General features: G+C 35.6%; 2 protein-coding genes across 7 annotated transcripts in view; one reads left to right on the forward strand and one right to left on the reverse strand.

Moving 5' to 3' along the window:
• Window positions 1-2,482, forward strand: part of LOC121312933 (F-box/LRR-repeat protein 2-like) — an 87,204-nt gene extending 84,722 nt beyond the window's left edge. Inside the window, exon 14 of one of the 2 annotated variants that reach the window (XM_041244865.1) lies at window positions 247-2,482. In XM_041244865.1, coding sequence (XP_041100799.1) covers window positions 247-354 — 108 coding nt within the window. In that variant the 3' untranslated portion in view covers window positions 355-2,482. The remainder of the gene's footprint in view (window positions 1-246) is intronic. The other variant, XM_041244864.1, reaches the window with a different exon arrangement.
• Window positions 2,483-5,935: 3,453 nt separating this feature from the next.
• ubp1 (upstream binding protein 1) overlaps window positions 5,936-18,555 on the reverse strand; it is a 37,280-nt gene continuing 24,660 nt past the window's right edge. For 3 of the 5 annotated variants that reach the window (XM_041244868.1, XM_041244869.1, XM_041244866.1), the window contains 9 exons: window positions 17,357-17,454; window positions 12,390-12,425; window positions 12,225-12,279; window positions 11,362-11,455; window positions 10,223-10,313; window positions 9,488-9,609; window positions 8,110-8,252; window positions 7,608-7,659; window positions 5,936-7,479 (listed from right to left, as the gene is read on the reverse strand). In XM_041244868.1, coding sequence (XP_041100802.1) covers window positions 7,442-7,479; window positions 7,608-7,659; window positions 8,110-8,252; window positions 9,488-9,609; window positions 10,223-10,313; window positions 11,362-11,455; window positions 12,225-12,279; window positions 12,390-12,425; window positions 17,357-17,454 — 729 coding nt within the window. In that variant the 3' untranslated portion in view covers window positions 5,936-7,441. The remainder of the gene's footprint in view (window positions 7,480-7,607; window positions 7,660-8,109; window positions 8,253-9,487; window positions 9,610-10,222; window positions 10,314-11,361; window positions 11,456-12,224; window positions 12,280-12,389; window positions 12,426-17,356; window positions 17,455-18,555) is intronic. The other 2 variants (XM_041244870.1, XM_041244867.1) reach the window with 1 other exon arrangement.

Here is an 18,555-nt window from a genome sequence, read left to right on the forward strand (position 1 = left end):
CACCAAGGCATTGAGAAAGACTTCTAGTCAGTACTTTTCTTATTGAACGTTTTTTGAGTATTTCTACATTTGGCACTATTGGGTTTTTAATAGTTATGGAAATTATACCATTATATATTTTCTTATATATATATATATATGACTGTTATACATTGCATGTTTTAAAAATAATTATTTTGCCAGATATTCACTGATTTTACTCCTAGCACTGCTCATTGGATGTTTTTTTTTTTTTTTTTTTTGCAGGCACACCTGCCGGAGATTAAGGTTCACGCCTACTTTGCCCCTGTCACCCCCCCTCCCTCGGTGGGTGGCAGCGGCCAGCGCCTCTGTAGATGCTGCATCATTCTTTGACAGTGGACTCCCTGGAGCAGATCTGTGTAACATATACTGTTAGTGTGAATGATGATCATTATAATGCTGGTGATAATCTGAAGGCTGCCAGACCTGGGGGGGAAGGGAGGAGGCGGAGAAAGCCCTTGCAGAGGTTTCGCATTGAGTCCTGGACCCTCTTGAGGTCACTACGGTGTGCTACATGTGGAAGGGGGGTGGGGTGGGGGGAGAGGCGTGGGGAAGACCATAGCAGATGGAGAAAACAAAAAAGCAATTTTTCATGGTTTATCGGCCTCTTCCATTTCAATAAGTCTGTACTTAACTTAAGTCCAAGTACCCCTTTGTGTTATTGTGTCCCTTAAGGTAATGTGGTACTATTGGCAGCAGCACAGCACTGAACAGGACGTTTGTAATGTGGTGTACGAAACGTTTTACGTGTGTTGGTTAAAGACAGGTGGGATGGATCGAGATTTCTGAGAGCAAGGCTAAAGTAACAGCTCAACATGCGTTATAACACAACATGTGTTTTCAACTAACACCTGGAATAGAGCTTAAGTGGAATATTCATATTTTGTTATTATTCAGGTCTGAACTGTTCCCATTTGACATTATTAGAGGTGAATGTCAGCCAAATATGTGTTTTTTGGGGGGTTTTTTTTGTTTTTTTAACCCCAATGTAAAGCAGAGCTCATCCCACAGATAAACTGACAGATATTACAATAAAAATATAACTTGTTTTAAATATAAAAATGTCAACTTGCCTGCAACTATTAGGATATTTAAACAAACATATTTTAAAATGTACTCATGGCACTACAGTATATTAATATTTTAATAGTTTATATACACTTTAATGACAATGAACAACAATGCTCCTTTTAACAGCCCTAGATTTGGGCTTTAGCTGTACCCTATACAGAAATATTATTTCCAGACCTTAATTAAGCAATTAAGTAACCTTTCCACAAAACTGGACACATTTTACAACATTACTCTGTAGGAAATACCAAGGGAATACTGACAAGTTTCACAGTGTTTTTAAAAAACTGTTCAAGTATGTAAAGAAGTCGCTATTAAGTAAACAGCGTTGTGCATTACTGCGATAAAATACTCTTCTGCACCCAACAAGAAAATCGCTTTTTAAAAATAATTATCAATTCTTTCTGAATCTGGAACCAATCTGCTTCTTAAATAATTGCTTACATTAAACTGGAGTTACGATTTTTGCTCCTGTGTTTCGTCACTAGTAGTGCAAGGCCAGCCTTGCTGTTTTTGTTTCCAAAGATGTTGGGTTTTCATTTTGAACTTCAGATGTTACAAAGCCAGTTGGGTTTAGAAGAGCAGGAATCGCGAGTGTGTTCCCCTGTTGGACTCCTGAATTATTACATGTGTTACTGCTATGCAGTCTGATGCTATAGTTGGAGAATATAAAAAACAAACAAAACAAAAAAAAAAAAACACAGTACTTGTTTTTTTTCTGCAGTTCATGAAAACAGATAGCTTAATAAACTTTAAAAACATGACTCCATTGAAATGCAAAAGTGACAATGCAATGCATAATTGAATTGCTCTTGTTCTAAGATGTGGCATGTTCTTAAGAAAGTCAAATCTTATAACTAGCTGATTTTATCAACAATAATGTACGGTAATGGCAGTTAAAGGCTGTGGCCCCTTGCATTATTTTGGGTGTAACCAGACAACTTGTGTGATCATATCAGCTTAAGAAATCTCTGTTTGTTAGCAAAGCACTGTTGTTTTGTTTTCCTGTTTCATTTGTACAAGTTGCTAAACTCTTAGGGAGATAGCACTTGGCGAAAAATGTATGCCAACATTACTGATGCTTACAGAGTGTTAACACTGAGTGCATTTTGATCCTTTTCATTGATACAAGTGCTCTCCCTAGGAAAGTGATTTAACATAACTTTTTTATGTTAAAAATAATGTAATCGATAGTCAAATTGCTCTGGCTGTTACTATAATAGAAAGTTTACTGAATAAATATTGTTATCATAAACAATGTGTTTTTTATTTATCTTTTGAATAGAATTTGAAAGGGTTTCCCAAGGTTAATGAAGGGTTGAGCAGAATATTTGTCACCCATACTTTAGTGTAGACAGGATGCCGCCCCCTGACCCCTCCCCACCTCCTTTTTTTTTTTTGCTATAAAAGCGGCATATGACCATTAAAATTATATTGACATGCATTCACATGAAGAAAAGAGCAATAAATGGGTTTGGATCTGGATACTAAGCGGGCGCAAACTTTATAATGTGATGTAAGGATTTCGCCTTGCACTTAAGCAATTGCTGACCCTCCAAAAACTTTACAACTCCTCTTACAGGGTGCAAGCCATTGTAGAAGCGAGTAATTAAGAGCTGTATAAAAGCACACACCTGCACCTGTCAATGGCTTCAGGATGGCTGCTGTGGTACACTTCCTGATGCGGGGACACTTGGTGAGGAGAAGGGCAAGATGAAGAAGACCCTGCATATTCAATTGCAGGGTCACTTTGTTTAGGATGCTGGAGGATCCGGTGCAAAGGTCATCTAGACCTAGTAGCTGAATTAAGGGATAAAGTAGACCCCAGTTTCAATCTAGAGACCTCTATTCCTGCCTGTGATAGTGCTGCTTCTCTACACTACATCGTTTCTGTTTCCTTTCAGACTACAGTTGGAATATCTGGAGGGATAGCCCAATACACCTTTTCCAGAGTGTGAGGTGAATTTCTGGATGTCATGCTGAAAAGGGCAGGCCAATACATATCATTTCCTAAGGATACTAGCATAACTGATGTTGGCTGATGCTTTTCCGAACAACTCAGTTTCATGATGAGTGACCTCAGCTCCTTTAAACTTTTCTGTGCGCAAAGAGGACTTGGCTCTTTCTCTAACTTTTTTTGTTGTTGTTTTGTATTTTCGTGCTCCACAAATGTCATACAGCGACTACTGCTCTCTGTCCTCCTAACTCTGCAAGTGCTGCCGTTAACAAGACCGATGCGCTCATTGAGAACCTCATTATCATAATTGCAGTCATTATTTGTGCATGCTGAGTAAGCTTGCATAAGGCGCAGTGCAAATAATTGTCTGGTTGCAATGCAAGTTGTCATTTTGATTTTGTTGCATTGTGTTGGCCAAAGTTGGCCCTTTTTATGGAACAAGCGTGATACAACATAATGTCGTGCCTCGGATTGTAGACTGCAGATAGAACTGATAGCAGCACCAATTTGATATTGGAACAATGAATTAGGAGTTTAAGTCTGGTATAATTGGAGTGAAAAGTGAGTGTGTAAGAGAGAGGTCTGCAGTTCAAAAGAGGCAACCAATATTACAATCCAGTTTTTTGAGTGCCTTTAAAAGAAAAAGATAAACCGAAATCACTTTACAGAAAACTAAAATAAAAAAAAAAATCATTAAATCTTCCATTACACCACGTTTTCATCTTGTGCAAATAAATAATTTTTCCTTAAAGTCCATATCTCACATAGAAAATCATTTTTTGGCTTTGTACTTTATTTACTTTCACAATGAACTAGAAATGAAATCTCCATGATCAATTTTATGGCATTGAGAGAATTAAAACTATCAATAATTCTGGAAAATACTGACAACGTACTGATGATGCACGAAGTTGGCGTGACGTCACTAGGGGAACACATACCAGGAATAGATATGGCTTCAGACTGTGAAAGCGATTAATACGAATTTCTCTGACGTTTTGAGTAGCCTGCCTTACAATAAGGACAGCGGGAGTGTAGTGTGCAATGAAATAAACTCTGGGGAGGAAGAATAAGTGGTTTGAGGCCCGACTCCAAACATCCAGCAGGAGAAAATAACCACCTGGCATCAGGAATGTGAGCGACACACCCGCCTTGTCTGCAGGTCAGCAATTCTGAATGTTGTTCTTGTATACAGTTAACCCTGGCTAGCAGTTAATTTATGGCAATAAAAAAGCAGGGGGGTTATGCTGGGACACCAGAATCACTGTTGAGCACTCTTGAGGTGTTGTGGGCTAGTCAACGGAATACAGAGGATGGAAGGTGCCCCCTTGAAGACCCCAGGGATGCACCCTACTTAGCTCAATCCAGATGGTTATCATGCTGATACACTGGGGAGACTGCACTGGGTTGATTCCTGGAGCCAGCATCACAGCCATTGTGTGTACTGATGCGCTGGGGAGGCAAAATGAGAATGAAAACAACGCAAATGGATGGAGATACAGATAGATCACATTAGTTTACTTCAAAGCTATGTTTTAGTTGGTTCTTATCTTGGCGAGAGCAGAGTTCAAATCAGCATGAAGTACAATATCTACTCACATGTAATGGAAATCTATATTTGGTTTGTTGTACCATTTATATCTTGCAAACAGTGTTGACTGTTTCCAATCCACTGAATATCCATTACAGAAAAGTGTGGTTCTCTTCACTAGTTCTATCCCAAATTCAATTTAATAACAATTAATAAATCAGTATGTATCTGTAAAATATAAATGTTCACATATAGTCATATTTCATAAATTATACTTAAATATTACTGTTAAAAGTTAGATATTGTTTTACACAAAGCTTTACAGCTTTTTTCAGCCATTTTCACTCGTCTGCTGTCACTCAGCCATCCCACAAAGCAACACTCACGTCAGGAGAGTGTAAGTGTTCTAATTATGCCCTCCTGGCACTTAAGTTTACCTCGATTTTGCAGTTGTGTCTTTAGTTAGTTAGTTTAGCAGTTAGTGATTTCAGTTAGGTCCTTTTAGCACTAGATAGATCCCATCAAGAGCTTTAATTTGATATATAATATGCCATTTTTACAAAAATGTCACTTACACCCCTCTGGTTCTGAACCCTCAAAATGATTGATTATATATATAGAGTTTTTGCCACTGATCAACACAAAAAAGTCCATAATGTCAAAGTGAAAAATAAAATCTACCAATTGGTCTAAATTAATTACAAATACAAAACAGAATTGATATCTATTATCTATTAATTTTTTCACTTGGAAGTTGTGTGGTAGGATGTGTAGATAAATGAAAAAAAAAAAAAAAAACACACTTAATTCCAGGCTACAAGGCAACAAAAGGGTGAAAATTTTGAAAGGGGGTGTAATCTTTCTATAGGCACTGTATATGTACACACATCAGTATTTTGAATTAAAAAGACTTATTTTTACACCACCCTTTAATATGGTTCCGTCCAGAGGAGGAGCAGTTTGGGGGTGTCAGTATAAATCCTAGGTTTCTGCTCAGTGTAGAAAGGGAGGTTGGGACAAAATGCAAACCAAGTGTGAAAGTGTGTTGGGGTTATGGAGAACTGTAGAGTTGTCAATACAAATAGTATTTAGGTTTTATTTATTTTAAATGAAAATAGTTGCATTCTAACCACATGGCCACTGAAATACATTAAAAAAAAAAAAAAAAAAAAAAATTTCTGTATTTACTTTTGTCTTCCGACTGCTTCCTGAAATGACACCAGCTTCTTGGTCAAGCAACCATACAAAGACCTTGCCGTTGGTACCGCTTACAAAAACACTGAAAAGGTACCCGCTTGTCAAGATAATTAAGTTTAAAAAAAAAAACCCAAAAAAACCAACACACCACGAGACAGTTTTACAAAGTGATTTACATGGTTTAATTTCAGGATAGTTTGAAGTGTGTAAATCAACATTTAATAATGCACAAGAGCAGCAGAAAAGCACTGTATCCTCATTTACACACAATTTTCGAATCAGCACAACTCAATTAAGGTGATATGCTACAGAATTGTATGCCACTGTCTTCAATTTATGACAAATGATAAAAAAAATTAAAAAAAACACAAGGGTGCTCTAGGTCAGCTGTTTACTGGCCATCATAAAATTAAGCAATTTGTTTTTGTGATATAACATTAATAAAAAGAATGCATTTTATCACTACACAATCCCATTAACTGTAGCAGAGCACCTTATACTGAGTTTAATGGAATAAAAAAACTAACTACGTAATGCTTTTTCAAAAATCAGAAAAAAAGCAGTATGGCATACCGCGAGTTACAGGGCACATTTCTTTTTCCACTTTTCATTGTTAGCAGCTCATTTTGGAGCTGTCATCCAAGCAAAAAAATAATAGTCTTTTTGTAATGTTTACATATGTACTTCTCTCTTTTTTAATATATGCAACTTCAAATGTACAACAGATTTCCCAACCCAGTATCATTTGTGTCTGCCTTAAGTGCAGAAATATTTGGTCATGTTTCCTCATTCTTTCATTTGCTTTTGACTCACGATACGAAACACACATAAGGCAGTTCAAGATATGGAACATGTCTGACTACCGAAAACGTATTGTCAAACATGCTTGCAATGGAGAAAACAAAAAAACAGCAAGTTTGACAGTCATTTCAATTTAATTTGAACAATGTGTTAACAGGGAGGGGAGGGCAGCATTTTGTAGATATCGAGAGAGAAAGAAAGAATACTGTAAGACATGAAATGTTTGCTTACAAGAAATATTTACTAATTTAGCGTTTATTAAAAATAAGCAAAATATACATGCCGCAAAATGTTCATAATTACTCAGTTCATTTTATATACAGTATGTGTTGTTTACCTGTGTAAACATTTGTTGTTGTAAATATGTCCAGAGAAACCCACAAAATAAAGTTGCTGCACATATTTCCTGTTTTACAGTATTCTTTTCCATATTGGAACCAACTGAGGCTTCTTCAGTCGAGTACTCCACATCTTTCACAATAGAAGTCAAAAAATAATACCTGCAAGTGAAACATTTCGCTCCATATTTCAAGCTAGATATTGAACCAACAACCAGTGCAAACTGTAATATATACCGACCTTTATTTGCTTTTTAAAAATAGAAAGGCTGAGCGTTGTCATTTTCTTCATGGTGAGTGTCAAAGACTATGTCGCAGGACTCGAGACAGTGGCTTATCCGTTGACTTCTTTCTTTAATATCTTTCTGTTTTCAATATGAAACATTTTTATACACTATAAATCAGATTCTAACATTTACTGGGATTTGCTCAATGCTTCTTTTAAAAGGTTGTTCTGCACATTTTCTTTTAAATGATTTCTTCCTCTGACTGTGGAAATGTCAGTCCAGTGTTACTTGGCATGCTTCACTTCAATATCACGTGATAACCTTCACTGTTTTCTGCTGTGGGGGGTGGGGGTGGGGGGGCGACAATAAAGTACTGTTAACAAATCAAGTTGTGTTTGTTTTGCAGAATAATTTTTTTTTTTTGTCTTTCAGTATATCCAACTGAAGATTAATCAAATATTTACCTTTCACTGTGCTGATTAAAAAACAGCTTTCATCTTGAAAGTTGTACACCATCTAAAAAAGAGACAATTAAAATTTTTCCATAAATTTCTCCTGCACTGGATATTATATTTCAGATGACGTGGACACATCAATTCATAAATATGAAAATTGTAGTTAACAGACGAGTGGCAAGTCCAACAGTGTTAATATATTAAGATACAGCTCCCCTTGTGCATTAATCTGCTAAAAACTGACAACTAAACTAACTTTTGTAACTTTGACTAGATCAATCTTTTTTCTGGTGCATATTAAGGCTCTGTAGTGACTATGTCAGTCAAACGGTCAGTTTTAACCAGGAACAGCTACAGGTGGCACTTTGTGAGTTAACAATAATGAAGTTTTGTGAGCTAACAACAATGAAGTTTCCTTTGGGTCTAAAAAAAGGCAACAGCTCATTAAATCCAGTATAGAAACGCATATCTTTAATGGATTCAATAACAAAACAAAAACATATGACTGTACCTGATCACTGACGAGTATATGTATGCCTGTTGGACCCTGTCTATAAACCTGGATAATCTGATTCAAGGAGATATTAAAAACGGAGGCAATCTTCCTGGTAAGCTCAGCTGCAGTCATCTCCTCCAAGTAGAGAGCATGATACACTGAGAAAAAGAGAAAACAATGAAGCGCCAGGAATGGCAGCTGTGTGAAGAGCACCACACACACGGCAGCCAGGCTTGAGACTGGGCTGATTGGCAGGGGGATGTACAGGTCGGGATTGAGGTGCACTCTCAAAGCAGTGTCATAAGGAGGGAAATGCTGTCCAGAATGTAGCCAGTGCTATTGTCTAATCTGTCACAAGCACCATGTACTAAAAAGAAAAAAAGCATTTAAAAAAGTAAATAAATAAAAAAGAAATTCCCCCTCCGCATTTGTTATTTCGTTTTTGTAATCCCCTTAAATGTTAACTGTACTATTGATACTTTACACAAATAAAAAGCTGCTGCATTTTAGCACCCCCTGGTGGATGAAACAGGACAAGTGCAGTTGTCAAGTCCAATGACAGGTTAACAGCAGTTTGTCAGTTACCTGGGTTTCATTTCAACAGGTGAGATTTTCCTATCCCCCACAGGCATTTAATCTATCATGTTTAACAATATAGGACCCCATAATTGTCAATGAACACACATTTATTCTTGAGGCTATTTCTGTTAAGAGGATCAACACAGCTGCTCTTGACCATCTTACGTTTTAAGCAGCAATAAGTAAACAGACCGGATTAGGATGTGCATACATAATGACAGATGTGTCTTCAAATTTGAGAAGAAAGTCAAAATCGGGGAAATGCAAATGAATGTACGTCAATCAGAAAGGGCTTAAGCTTTCCAACACTGGTCAAACTGGCAAGGGAAATGTTGTGCATAGTGATGCTGTTTTCTGTTATGTGGAATGTAATAAACAAGCACCAAAACTGAGTTTATATTTTGTTGTACGATGCCCCCTTTTTCCACATTATTTTATCTGAAGTGTTTATTCAAGTTAAATTGGTCAGTTTTCACTTGTTCAGCTAAACAAATGAATTAATGACTATATGAAAATGTGTCTGTAAAGAAATAGCGATGGCAGGGACATAACCAAAAAACATGCGATGTCTACTTTATGTGCAGTTCTTGCCTGAAAGGCACACAAGATTTATTTATTTAACTTCTTAGTTTTGTAGTTGATTCAGTGGGGCCTGAATTCTGGGATATTTCCTTAATTTAACAGTGTTACATATAACGGCTTTGATTACGTTTAGCAAATGAATGAATATTCTAATACTTGTCTGTTTGAATGGATATCCGAACATGGAAAGACCATGTTTGTCCCAGCAATACTTCATGGAATCATAACCTACCATATATTGCACTATTGCTGTGTTCTCCATTCTCAGTCTCTTGCTGGTTTTCAAGCTGTGAAAGAGTTTCTGGTTGCGTTGTTTCCTGACGGACATAGATAGTCAAGCGTGGCCTAACAGACCTGCAAGGAAGAAAGCAAACTTAAGATATACAGGGGAAAAAAGCTAAACAAAACCAAAACACACAAAACCCCAAACACACATAGCAGCATATACAAAATAGCCCAATACTGATGCGTGGATCAAAAACAGCATGCAGTGAACAAGCTTAACTTTCTGAAACAACACAATGGCTTTTTTGCCCAGTCTATATAAAAAAAAGTAACACATCATTACACAGGCTGCTTGTTTTTGTTTTGTTACCTCAGGTTAAAATACATAGCACTCAATACTGCAGACCAAAGTATTAAATGAAAGAGGACAAAGAGTTGGGATGCTCCAAGCTAAAAGCCAAAACATTCAATGTCTTAGTCTAATAATATCGATGATATCAACACCCATAATCTAAAGAACACTACAGAAAAACAGACACCCTCTCCTTGCATGACACTAGGGTGATGAATTCAGCTTAATCAACACCAGCACCACAAGCAGTCAACAAGGAGGCTCTGTTTCACTTGATATGTCTCCCTGCACCACAGCTGCATATTCTAAATGCAAATGCCACATCCTATCAGGGCAATATTTGTCAAATTGCTCATATCAATGGACAGCAAAATAGAGCTTTGGCATTACCTTGATTTAAGTCCATTAAACAGCCGAATTCCATCAGCTGGGCCACAGATTTGAACCAGATCCTCTCGTGTCAGCTTAAGTAAATCAGAACCTGAACAATGTAAGCAAAACTAAATTAGATTTAATCTCAACATTTCAGTTTCATTTCAAATGCTGGTTAAAAAGGGACAAGTGCTGCTAATGCCTTATTACAGACCCCCCCCTCCCCCCAAAAAAACAAAAAACAAAAAAACGCAGTTTAATTGACTGCAGGTATGTTAGCTACAACAATGTGGCTAAGCCAGATACAGTGAGTTTTTATTCAGTCTGTTAGCCAAGAATAGACAAGTATTGATGTGTCAAACTGATGCTCCTGTTATTATTCACGTATATTGAGAAATGCTATTATCAAGACACATTTTTCTGACTCTTCCATTCACTTAACCTGTAAGTTGATTTATAAACCTGGGTTTTGGCAGTATATTTAATATTAGTCATGCACTTCTCTCTTTCTACATAATGAAAACAGCTTTCAGAAGGTTAGCAGTGTGCAAAGACGTTGCTATTGACCAACCATCATTTTTTGTGGATCTACATAACTGAATACACTTGAGTGACTTATGACTGAAAAAAAACAACTGCACAGTGTGATAGACATGCGGCAATGGGGCGCAACATGAAATCTGTTACTTCTCACAATTCTCTGACTCAAATGCACCCAGAGTTCTACATTGCCCGAATCCTAAATATGGACATCCTCACTTCAACACATTAAGTTAACCTCTGTATACTGCTATGGTAAAAAGCTTTGCATCATCCTATAGAATTAAATAATTTTGCTTTATAAAGTCGAACGAAACCTGCTGAATAATGTTACGTTAACATATTGAATTACATACCGCTTTGTAGTTTTCCATATACTTAACAAAAACTGACAAATTGAAAAATGTGACATTTCAAAATCAAACATAAAATACTGTACTTCCGGTAGACCCTTGCAGTATCATTTTGTAGTTTAAATTATGTTCTCACGTGTGTGTCTAGGTGATGGAAAACTTTCGGCGAAACTTAAGCAATTTATTATAGAAACTGAGGCGTTTCAGTGCTATTTATTTTCAATAACCGATTAAACAAAAAATTATAAAAAATGAGAGACTTGCCTGAGAAGTTTGATAATATCCGTGCGTATGTAGAAAATCGATTCTTGTGAAGCCATTGCTGTGCCTCCTGTATAGAAGCAGTGGGACTGAGTTGCTAGAGGAGGAAGAAAGTAAATGAATGCATCTCTCCAGAAACTATAACCGAGGAATTCTACGGTAGCTCATTAGCGACCCATAGAAAAAAAATATTAATTTCATTAGAACACGATAATCTTGTATTATTTTGCAACAATTACTACGAGATTATGTTGCATTTTCACAACAAATTAGAGTTTTGGTGATTCACACCATTCATATATTTAATGATTAACTTGTACAATGTATTTCTTGTATAGGTAAGACACCCAATCTTCACCTCCCCCACACACTTTGCCTGCTTCTGCTTTTTTGTCTAGGGGTCCAGGCATACAAAAGGTTGAAAACCTTGACCTGCGTGATCATGAAATGGGCTGAATGAAAATGTGCATTAAATTTACTGCAGTAGCAATATTATGTATTTGTAAAGATTTTTTTCAAAAATTATAATATATACATTTATAGAAAACTCAGGTGGTGGTTTTTTTTTTCTTTTTAAACAAAACCCAGGCATTCCGACTTGCACAAACTGACACAATTAAAAAAAATCGATTTATCAAAGTTAGGGACCTATGATAGAGATACTTCACAGATTGTACTATTCAGCTGCACTTCACTTCTGCTACACTATGACATTTGTATTGCTAATGAAAACCTCTCATAATAATGCAATAATTGTGAAATAACACAGTATTAACACAATATATATTTTATCAGCTGTGGCGCTAATGAGCTTCTGTAAGATTGCCCTCCACTTACATTTTTGTATTATTATTATAAACACTTACTTCCATCGCCACATTGACTATCAAATCTCCCTGATTATTCGGTGAGGAGGAATTGCTGTAAAAAAAAAAAAAAAAAAAAAAATTAAAAAGTAGTGTGTCACATGCTCTTAAGATAAACAAAAAAGGGCACTCGTTTGCCACCGCTCAGCTATATAGTCAACTAACCTTGTGCTGCTCAGTTCCAAACTTGAATGTCGTTGCCTGAGAAATAAAAAATAAATAAAAAATCTAGCAAAAATATATACTTGTGTGCATGTATGTGTCCTGTGCTCAGACATTTAACTATGCAGTTTGGGATATGCTGAACAAAAATTTCAAGAAAAAAAAAAAAAAAAAAAAAAAAAAAAAAAATCAGGGTCTTTTTAGCCGGACACTGCAGCTCTGGAAGGCTGAAACTGACTAAGAATTTACACAACCCACTTCACAAAACCACAAGAAGCTAGAGAGTGACCTTCACTCTAACTTTATTGGTTTGGTTTTTGTTGATTAAAAACCCACTTTGCAACAATATTTGGTTTTTCCATTGTTAGGAAAGGGCTAGAGGGGGAGGCTGGGGTAGCAGTCTCCTTCCGATCTCCCCTCGACCGACCCTCGGCTGTCCCCATCGTATGTAGTGGGTTTGTGTCTTGGGGCGGGCAATATCACCCATACTGCAATGTACCCCTAACTACCCCCCCTACTACCACGTTTAGAAAGGGTTTTTGGGACTTGTTTTTATCAGTCCCCCATTTACTCCGTCGTATCAGCATTCTTGAGTATCTCTCTAAGTCTAGTCCGTTTATTCCATGTGATCTAGGCAAAATCAGAGGTACACAAGGCATCAGTGTGGAGGTACAGTTACTCCAAAGTATCAACATCCTACAGAAACATTCAGTGGCTGTGACTAACAAAGAAAGAGAGAGACATTTATCGGAGCATTGAAATGTATGTACTGGTTGAGAATGTATAAAAATAAATAAATAAATAAATTTGAGAACTCAAAAGTAAAAATTATAAGTGTGAAAGGGGAACTAAAGTAGTAGAAACTGAAAGGCTAACCTGTAAATTAAAAAAAAAAAATTGGAATATATTTCTGTTTTCTTTTATTACGGGTGGTGTTTATAAATTTATATATATATATATATATATATATATATATATATATATATATATATATATATATATATATATATATATATACAGCTCTCTTTGATGCAATACCAAGGTCACCATTAACTGGAACAGCTTTCTAATGTGAAACATTAATGTGTGCATTTATGTGACCAGTAATAGTGAATCTACATCTTGTAATCTGTGCTCTCATTCTACTGCTTGTTTTTCAATGCTTATTTTAAAAAAAAAAAAAAGCTGGAGAACTGTGATGGAAACTAGTGAAATTTGGTTAAGCAAGTGAACAAAAACTAAATTTGATAGGGGTGAATAAAAATGTATCCTGTACGTTAAATGATCAGATATAAAAAAAATATATAAATTATATTCATGCATTTATTTAACAATGTTTAATCAAACCAACTAAAAATTATATTGCAAAAGTGTATCGTAAGCCATAATAGCAGTCAGTATCTAGATTTAGAAATGTCACATTTTTCTGGGTTTTTTTTTTACAGTTTTTCGTTAAGTGTGTTGAAAGCTACAAAGTGGTATGTAATTCAATGTTAACCAGGGGTGTGCAATTTAAAAAAAAAAAAAACCTGGGACAATTCTAGAAAAATCTACTTGCTGTTGCACAAAATACACACAAAAAAAGTTGAATATAAAACTTGTAGGATATAGTTTATTTAACAATAAACACAATCAATCAATTAGTGATCAACAGGGACGGATCTAGCCTTGTAGATCGACAGGTTCACAATTCAAGATACACCAAAGGTTCCCTGTGACCCCACCTCACCTCAACAAATTTATAACATGCTTTAAGGAAATTTTCCTTTCAGCGCAGTTTGGAACACATTTGCTTGTAACTAAGTAACATACTAAGAGTACAACTATAATAAGCAATACTTGGGAGTTATTCAAATATAAAAGTATCTTCTGCCTGTTTTTCCCCCCACATTTTCTCTACAAGCTGAATTCAACTTCTGATGTACAGGTGTTTTAGGTTTGTTGCATCACAGATACGAAATCATTGCCAGCCATTACTGCTGCTTTGTGGAATTCTGATTTTTCTTTACTTTCTTTCAGTTTTGTAACTGCTGAACCCCAGATTTTTAAAAGGGCTCGTGAATAACCTGTCAAGTTTACAGTCTGTGTTTTATTTTAAAATAAAATATTGTACAGAAACTCATATACAAGCATTTCATTTCTATCATAATGAACATATTTTTCAATCTTCACGTTTTAATAGTTAAAAAAAAATAATCGATGGATTGTGCATATCCAATAAACAACTAATATAATTTCTGTTTTTATTTTTAATATGAAAAAGAAAAAAAAAAAAAAAAAAAAATCACCACATTTTTTGCCAGGGAAATTTGTCTTGAAATGCTTCTAAACAGTAAATTTCGCAGTTTTTTTTTTTTTTTTTTTTTTTAAACATCCTAACAAGTACTGTAATAATTTTATACAATTACATGATTTTCTAATCCGCTAATACCTTAGTGACTACAAGCAGCACTCACATATCCAACCCTATAAAGTCACTTCAGTGACGGTTAAACCAGTGTGACGCATATTTGATTATTTCATTTTGGCCAGTTCCAACCCTTGTACCTTTGTGTTCCCTGAAAAACTGACAATATCAAAAATACATATCTGAAGGACTGTTTAAAATAAGTAGGTTTCCATTTAGATGTACTGTAGTTGGTTTTACTGGTACAGCACTATATTTTTAACAGATGTATTTTAATTCAGAAATAAATGATTATGAAAATATCACTTGCCAAAAGAGACGACTGGACATGTGGACTCTAATGCAGTACATACAATTGTAGTCAAAAGTTTACATACCTCTACGGAAAAGTATAATTTCTAAAAAACTTATCTTATAGGGAAGATCTTTTGTAGCAAAAGTTTTGCTTTTATGGCCAAGGAAAAAAGTTACAATAAACAGATGTCAAATTATTTATTTCAACAATTTTCTTTGCAAAACTCCAAAAATGTTCACTCAAAAGTATTCATACCCTTTGATGCTATCACAGTATTATCTGCAAGGTGCTAGAAATTTCAGTATGATAATGCAGAACCTAATTCTACAAAATTTTGGATAGTAAGTGAACATTCTTGAAGTTATAAAAGGGTTAGGCATAGGATGATTGCTGTCATTACCAATAAGTCAGTATGGGAAAAAGTAGGCAGAACATTAACTGTCAAAGCTAGAGAAGGATAAAAGCAGCATTTGAGAATCCAAATTTCAACTATTGTTTCTATCATCAAGAAGTACAAGGTACTGTGTCACACGGCTGGCTGAGTGGTGACGTCAGGCCCGGAACAGTAACAGGACAGACAGAGACGCAGAGTTTGGTGAAGCTGAGCGCTTGCTTGCGCTTAGCATTTAATAAACAAAAGATTTAAGCAGAAAAACAACACATCCAAAACAGGATATGGCACTTGCGACCAAGATAAAAAGGTAAACAAAAAGGACAACACTAAACAAGACAATGGACAAACAGACAAACAAATACGGTGAGTCAAAAACACTTAAAGTTTGCAAAACAGCATTTGAATGATAGCTATGAGCTCTGGTCAAAAGTTTTGTGGAATGATGAAACAAAAAAAGAGCTATTTGGTCACTGTGATAGTCATTATGTTTGGAGAAAGTCTGGTGAGAAAAGCATGGAGGTGGTAATATGATTCTATGGGGCTGTTTTTCTCTAATGGCACAGGAAAATTAGTTCAAATACATGGTAAAATGGATTCCATAGCATACCAAAAAACACTGGCCAATCATCTGCAAGCCTCCACTACAAAACTTGGTTTAAAGCGCAGTTGGATGTTCCAACGCGACAATGATCCAAAGCACACATTAAAAACTCCTTCAGAATGGTTAAAGAAGAATAAAATCAAGGTTCTGGAATGGCCTAGTCAAAATCCCAATCTAAATCCAATTGAGAATCTTTGGTATGAGTTGAAGCCGGCTGTGCACAAGAGGAGTCCTTGGAATTTGAATGAACTGGAACAAATGAGTTGAAGAATGGACAGAAATTGCTGAAGAATCATGCCAAAAGCTCATTGAGAAATATCCTAATCGTTTAAAGAGATTATTGTTAAAAGGTGCCTAACTGGCTATTAATTTCATTTTCCTTGTCAGGAATACTTATGAACTGGCATTTTTGGAGTTTTGCAAAAAAAATTCTTAAATAACTGTATACATCTATTTCTTGTAACTTGTTATCCTCTACAAAAGCAAAACTTTTGCTACAAGAGATTTCCTTTAATTCTTTGTTTGAGAAATTTCTAAAAATGATAACATTTCCATTGGGGTATGTAAACTTTTGACTACAACTGTACTTTTAAATCCGGTACGTACTGTAGCAGTATGTAAAATGACCTGTTAAAAGATCCAGCAGCAGAACTTATGAAACATAAAAGGTGATGCAATTTAACAATTAAAAAAAAAAAAGCTTTCCAGAATTAACAGTATCCAAAGTATTCGAAATTGCAGAATATAGTACTTAAGGCCCTAATGTCACAGTTCACTTGCAAATGAAAATGCACAAAAGCAACAAAAAAAAAAATCACAGATTAAAAAAATAAATACATCACAGTATCTAAAACTGTTTAACACAGTTACATTAACTTAGCCTGTCTCGTTCACTTTGTTTTGGCTGCATTTGTCAGGTGAAACTAGAGGAAGCACACAATTTAGTAATTTAATAAGTTTCAGGGCAATAAACATCGCCCACCACCACAGTAAATAAATAAAAGGAGTCAACAATATTATGAAAAAGTCTTCTTGAGCTACATGTATAGTCTACATCAGTTTCTGATTCTCAAAGTGCTGAAGGAAATCCTTACTGAGTTTCATCACAGCTGGATAAAAACAGAGATTCTGCAGCACCTTAACTACCTGATCCAATCTTTCTCGGGTAACAATTTGTTCCTTCAGCAGGAAAGCTCGTCTTGTCTAAGCTACCTGAACAATAAAAGTACAGGCCATCCCCTGCCCTGCTGAACACAAATTGAAGCTGACTTACCTGTCTGGAACAGTGCTAGTGCTGTGCGCTGTAGAGGTAAATGTAGGAGCAGATGTTGGCGTGGTATTCACATAGGCGTTGTCTGGCCAAGGAGAACACTGCAATTAAGAAAAAAATAAGTTAAACGGTTAAATACATTTTTTCTTTTTTAACACTTAAATACACAAACAATTTAAAAACTGCCAGAACAGCATTCACTCACACACAGACAGCTCTTTATGCAACTCTTTGGAGTAAGGTCAAGCATGCATTTAATGTCACTCCATTATTTATATCCCTTGAGATGTGGCAATTGACTGACACAGAAACAAAATAATTTTGTATTTCTAATTTATTCCTGCAAATATACTAAATAGTTAACTCTCCTTTTGACTAACAGTGATATAACAAAACTTTGCTAACTTAAAAAATTTGTTGCAATAAAACATTTTTTATTGCAACTTTTTCAGTTGCACATTAACTTACTCCTTAAAAGCCCAGATCTGTAGACCATTTTGGAAGTTGTAAGAACACGGATTCCACTGTACTATTAATGAGAATCCTGGTAAAACAAACCTATTTTCTGGTCCCTGTGAGTTAGTCAAAACAAGAGTTGATTGTATAATAAAACATCTATTATATAGTATGCATATTAATGATGGTCTTTGCAGATGTTAAATCAAGACGTATTTATTACAGAAATGTACCTAAATGCAAATGAGGCAAAACATGGTTTCACTTACTTGTCCCTACGCTTACAGTGAAAGATTCACTGTAGCGCCACAAACTCATTTAGGACAGAAGATGCATTTGTTGTTCATTACATGCAATAGGTACTTTGCCCAAAACAAACTGGTGTGTACTTTCACCACATCTACTTTTAAAGTAGGGGTGTTAATCAAAAACTCATGTACGTGAAGGTTTTCCTAGTTTTGAATACCTAAATACACCTGACTTCAGAATCACATCAACTATTCAATTTTGCAATCATACAGCCAGTAACCAATATATGAAAAGAAGGGGGTTTTAAGCTTGACATTTTCTATTGATTGATTATCTGATCTATGATCGATTAATCACACCTGTTTGCTTGTGATATGAAATTGTACTGAAAGATGATTACAAGTAATCATTTTGTGATGTAATCTGACATGTTCTATTGAGCTTACTGTCCATGTGCTTTTCCTTCAATCAAATGCCATGTCAAAGAAAAAAAAGAC

Source organism: Polyodon spathula, chromosome 3 (assembly GCF_017654505.1).
Source record: "Polyodon spathula isolate WHYD16114869_AA chromosome 3, ASM1765450v1, whole genome shotgun sequence".
NCBI classification, from domain to species: Eukaryota; Metazoa; Chordata; class Actinopteri; order Acipenseriformes; family Polyodontidae; genus Polyodon; species Polyodon spathula.